The 6,000-nt window shown below is 44.9% G+C and overlaps 1 protein-coding gene across 1 annotated transcript in view; it reads right to left on the bottom strand.

The window, feature by feature from the left end:
- Positions 1 to 5,749, bottom strand: part of LOC119376999 (inactive L-threonine 3-dehydrogenase, mitochondrial) — a gene marked incomplete at its 5' end in the record, with an annotated part of 28,459 nt that extends 22,710 nt beyond the window's left edge. Inside the window, one exon of the mRNA XM_037646645.1 lies at positions 5,537 to 5,749. Coding sequence (XP_037502573.1) covers positions 5,537 to 5,749 — 213 coding nt within the window. The remainder of the gene's footprint in view (positions 1 to 5,536) is intronic.
- Between the last annotated feature and the right edge of the window lie 251 nt (positions 5,750 to 6,000).

The following is a 6,000-nucleotide window of genomic DNA, read 5'->3' on the forward strand; positions in this document are numbered from 1 at the left end:
CCTACTGCTGATCAACATGAAGTGGTAAAGCTAATCTCGTCATTAAAGGATAACTGTGCTTGCGGCCCAGATGACATTAAGCCAAAGCCTTTAAAGGCTATAAGTCACTTTATCGCTACACCATTAACGCATATTTATAATTTGATGCTATCTTCAGGTGTTTTTCCCGATGAAATGAAACTTGCGAAAGTAACTGCCATCCATAAATGTGGGTCATTTGATGAGCTCAACAACTACAGACCTATATCTGTACTCTCTGTGTTCGCGAAAATGGCTGAACGAGTAATATATAAGAGGATTACGGGCTTTCTAAACGCAAACAATATAATAGCAAAAGACCAGTATGGATTTTGCAAAAACAAATCTGCTGAGTCTGCTCTACTCAGCATCAAAGAATACATTCTAGACAACATTGAAAAGAAAATCTATACACTAGGAATATTTCTGGATTTTAGAAAGGCATTCGACAGCATACAACACGATCTTTTACGAAAACTTCCGTATTACGGCATTCGGGGTACCACAGCTCAACTAATACAAAGTTATCTTTCGTCTAGAAAACAATATGCCGTTGTAAATAATACAGACTCTCAAGTTGAACACATTAAGTATGGTGTCCCCCAGGGATCGATTCTTGGACCTGTGCCATTCCTGCTGTTCATTAATGATATCGTAAATATCGAGGGACACAAAAAATAATATTGTACGCTGATGACACAAATGTATTTTTCGCAGGTTCAAACGTATGTGAGCTATATAAAGAAGCTAACGTTTGGATGGAAAAGCTAAATTTATGGTTAAACGCAAATAAACTTCAACTGAATATTGCTAAAACAAAGTACATGTTTTTCAAGCCTAAAGGAGTAACTTATATACCATGCACTCCAATTTACTTCCAGAGCACCGAGATTCAGCGCACAAAAACGATAAAATTTCTAGGAGTTCTATTCCAAGAACAACTTTCTTGGTCTCCACACATTGACGCGATAAAAAAAGGTCTTTGCAGGAGAATCGGCATTTTAAATAGACTGAGATACTACGTCCCAACAAATGTCAAGCTACAAATTTACTACGCTCTAGTACATTCACGACTAACATACTGCTCCTTGGTGTGGCTCACAACGACCGCCACAAACCTTAATTATCGGTTGATGTTACAAAAGCGTGCTATACGTGCAATATCAAACACTCCCCTTTGCGAAAGCGCTCGACCATATTATAAAATGTACAAAGTATTGCCTATAAAACTGTTATACATACATAAGCTTTGTCTAGAGATATTACACCAGTATAGACTAAATACATCACTATTCTTGTATACATATTATGTGTAACAAACACCGTACGAGCTGAGAAAGAGCTGAATATACAAATATAGATCACGAACGAACTACGGTGACCAACGATTAGCTTCACAAATTCCAGACATAATTAAACAAACACCCAACTATACTACATTTACTGGAAGATAGAACTTCAGCTAGAGCATTTAAAAAAATAACAAAAGAGTTTCTAGTTGAACAAAGTGATGCTTTTCTCGATTTTTAAAATTTGTTATTCATTGATGTTTTGTACTCGATGCACCTTGTTCATTATTGTCCCTTCGCCTGTTGTTTGTTTGTTTATATTCTAATTTGTCTTGTAGAGCAACTCGAAACCCTAGTCAAGAAGTTTCTTGTTAATTTATTTGATAAAAAACATGCATTAGTTTGTATTTGCCACCACTCGAATAAGGACTCTGTTTATATTTCAATGCTTTTAGTCATACTTCTGGTAGTTCTGTTCCACTATGGTACCCGTGTAAGAATTTTCTGCGTACTGTGCATACTGTATGTTTCTGCTTTGCTGCCAGGGTGGCACGACCCAGTCAGGCATTTACTTAGCCTTTAGTCGTGTCCCCCAAGGCAACGTTGTTCAATTTTGCCTTGAATAAAGCAAAGCAAAGCAAACCAAATATATGCCTGACGGAACAGCATCCTAGCCTCCATAGTTAGTAACTACGATTACTATCTTTCTTCCTTTTTCTGTGACTCAAGACATACTTTGCCACGGCCGCACATGCTTTGCTTGCGCCGATCCTCGTTGTCTTGCATGCGTAATCATTCGAACCGCAATCAAACTTTGGATATGTCGGAGCACGGATATGCTAGAAGAATTTTGGGCATTTCACAGGCGTACGATTGGTCTTCTATCCTGCTTAAGTTGAATCTTGAGTGTTTAATTGTCACATTTCCTTTTTGGCATTTTTAAGGAAACAAACATCTGCTACTGACAAGTCGCTCTTATGTTCTGCGATGGCTGCATGGTCATTCATAGACGGTACGCGAGTGAAGGATCCAATCAGGACAGGTGCTACGCGCGAGCGAATCCTCTCGCTATCTCTCTCTCTCTTTCCCTCTAAAACCGGGCACCTTACTTAAGAAAACGAGAGGCAGTTGTCAAATGGCGAACTTGGTACTTCGGTGGCGCCTCATCTATCGCGGTCGGAGAAGGTGCGTCGATCAATCCGCTTGCACAGCATGCTTCCATCATCTGAACTGTCTTACGTATATAGAGAGCCGCGCTTCTCGGGCAAGGAGTACGCGGCAAAGAGGACTGGCGGATACGGGGTATATAAAAGCCGGGACCAAACACGCCGCGTGCAAGGACGTAAATGATGCGACAGGAGCCTTTCTGGAAGACAAGCACGCACTCGACGGCAGCATCAGTAGTCAGTGGCACGTCCGATTGGACCGGGTTCTCCAAAATATCGGCGATGCCTCGCGGCATCGAGCAGCCGCGTGCAGCGTAGTTTCGTGCATCGCTGTCAACGCCTGAATGCTTGCACAGAGAAGTGATGACCGAGGGGTGTGCGAAGTGCAACGTCTATGCCACTACATACCGTCCCTCCTGGGAAGTCCTTATGAATGTAAGCTTTCGCCGGTGCACACTATAATTCATAACGCACTCGCAACGCGAATCATTAGAGGTAGGCACGTAGTACTGTCTAAACTGAACCTCTCTCTCTCTCTCTCTCTCTCTCTCACTGACGTGCTAGAGAAGCGACAGGCGAGGAAGCGATACGGCTCGACTCGCCGACCTCTTCGCCCCCTGGCAGCCCATCTTGTTAAAAAGATCGGGTATACATCTACAGAGGCGATGCGCGAACCTCTAGCTTCCGGTGTTCTGCGCGGAACTGCGGGGAATGCGGTAGCCGCTCGATCGGGCCTTCAGCCACTGCCGCGGCATGCGCCACGATTTACGACTCTGCGGCGCCGCGACGCTGGCGGCCCGGTCTGCTATCGCTTCTCTCATCGAACCTCTGCGCGACCACCGCGCCACAGGACTCGCCACGCATGTGACGCTCGTCGCGTCCGCGTGGAAATGCGCCCGTCCTCGCTTTTGTGATGGGCAAGCCCCCCCCCTGAAATCCCCCCCTTCTGTTTCGGAAGGGCGGTATAGGTACTTCGTACGTGCATGCATGCGTGTGTGCGTGGTCTAGAGTCAGGACGAATTCGCTGATGTGCCTGAACTGTCGCTGACTGCACGGGAGCGAGTTTCTTCTCTCAAATGAAGCGCAGTTTTCTCTCCAACGAAGCGTTATCGGCGCTCTGAGAGTGAGCAGGATTAATTAAGAGTGAGACCCTTCGCGAAGGGACGCAGTTCGCCGCTTGAGAAGCATGCCAGGAGTTGTTTGGGATTTACGACGCTATCTTGGGCGTCGTAAACTCGGAAGAAAGCAAAACAGCCCGAGTGCGGCTGCTGCGCTTCCCGTGGAAACACGGCGCTTGAATGCTCCCGTGGGAGCCGAGAAAATGTCCGCGGCAAGGATCAATTTGTCTTTGAGCATTTTGTCTCCAGTGACAGTTGGAGAGGTGTCATAAAACCGACTATCCGCGGCCAAGAGGCAGCCTTATTTGCCTATCTGCTCGCTTTTAGAAGACACTTACTATTTGTTTTTTCGTAATGTGAAATTCAAATAATAGAAACAGAGCCACCTTTTATGTAAGATCTACGCGAGATACTTAGTTTATATGGAGTGCCAGTTGACCGTCATGTTTTATAAAGTTAGTTGTTCTGAAATAAATCAGGAGCACCCTTCCACTTGTGAAGTTTTCCTTGCCAACCAAGCTAAGATCATTCCTATTACAGCCGGCAGATAACGCACCTGTTTATATAAAGCGAAAATTACAAAGCAAAGCTGCATGACAAATTGGGAGGGACGCGCTCGCTAAAGCCCATGCAAAAGTTTTAAAAAGCCATCGCTTATGAAACAATGAACACATATTAAAGAGTCTAACATTCTTAATTTATGTAGGAAAGTACGTATCCACGTCTCTGTATACGTATAGGCCGAAACGAGGATTACAAACTCAGCTGCCAACAGAAGCAACAAGCCTACGTGTTTTACTTCCACTAAATAATTTCTTTCAAAATTGTGTGACGGCCTGATGTACAACATGCACGCGTTTTTGATGCAAGCACACGTATTGTGCATGCACTGGCCGGACAACGCAGCTATAGTGTAGAAATGATAGACATGTTAAAAAATCTGCCGTAGCCCACATTCCCCTTTAAAATGACAATGCTCTACACTCATGCGGCTAACGGCAAACGTTATTTGCGTGCTTGTAGGTATGATAACCGCCTTATACATTCGATAAACTTCTCCCACATGTATAAACGGTACAGTTCTTCAAGTTAAGAACTATATAACTCAGCGCAGTTATGTAACATATAGCTGCGTTCACAAAGACCGTTACGCGTGAAATTCCGTTTTCGTTGACCGATAACGTTGATAATGGAATATGCGAGAAAACGTTACAACCAAGACGACATGGTATACATGAGACGGCAACCTGCACTTCCACAGTGCTGTGCTGCGGCTTCCGGTATCCAAAGGAGGTCATTCGCTGTCGCCATCTTGGACGATTAATAGTGTACCCATCTGTATAACATTCTCCTAACGGTTTGTGTTGGTGCCTTGGTATCCTATGCCAGGTTCGTCATTCTCAGAAGGCGATATTATTTTGATGCTGTTGGGTTCACAAGTCGAGTCGTGAACGGCTTGCCACACATCTGACTCATTTTTTCCTCCTCTTAGACGGAACTCCAAGACAGATAGCAACCATACAGCGGTCTACACTCATAGAATTTTAAGCGTTAACAACAGTGCAGCACAACACAGACAAAAAAAAAAGACAACAGACGACACTGTGCGTTGCTTCGACTATGTTGGTCCGTGCTGTTAACTGTTAGCATGTACATACTACCATGCAATTCGTCCAAACAATTGCTCTCGTAGTTATTGCGTGTTTGCGGTTCGTGGAAAGTTTCGTGGAGCAGTGCTCTAAGAATATGAAGCATTCATATTCCAGGTGGTCTGTCCATACGTGGCACGGGCACCACTATGCGTTCCCATGTTAAGTGACTTTGAACTTTTATGTGAGGGGTGACGTATGTGCTAATACGGCTGAGCTTTTCTTTATTTTTATGGTAATTTCTGACGATAAACTTTATGACAATGCAACCGGAGAAGTGATTCTTGGAAGCTCACCGAGCAGCTTGCTGACGGCGCTCTGCGAGGACAGCAGGTGCCGGGCGAAGTCGTACGGTCTGAGCGAGTAGGGCGTCAGGTCGGGCAGAACGCGACCCGCGGCCATGGCCGCCTCTCCTCCACCTCCGGCCAGACGAGATGATGCCAGGTAGACGGGACCCAGGGCCGCCGCTGCGGCCACTGCTGCAGCCGCCGCGCTGCCTCCGCCTCCGCCTGCGTCAGAACAGAGCCGCGTATGTAAATACCAATGTTATACATGGTTGAACCTCGATATAACGAAGCCGGTGAAATCGGCAATTTACTTCGTTATATCTAAACTTCATTAAATTAAGCAAAAGATTGTCGACAAAAGCTTCTTTTTGCACCGGAAGTGCCGGCACAATGTTCGAATAATACGGCAGTACAAAAAAAAAACTAATTTCAATAACATAAAAAAATTGGTTTTTGTGAACCTGAGATCCGGT

Source organism: Rhipicephalus sanguineus, unplaced genomic scaffold (genome assembly GCF_013339695.2).
Source record: "Rhipicephalus sanguineus isolate Rsan-2018 unplaced genomic scaffold, BIME_Rsan_1.4 Seq3116, whole genome shotgun sequence".
Taxonomy (NCBI): Eukaryota; Metazoa; Arthropoda; class Arachnida; order Ixodida; family Ixodidae; genus Rhipicephalus; species Rhipicephalus sanguineus.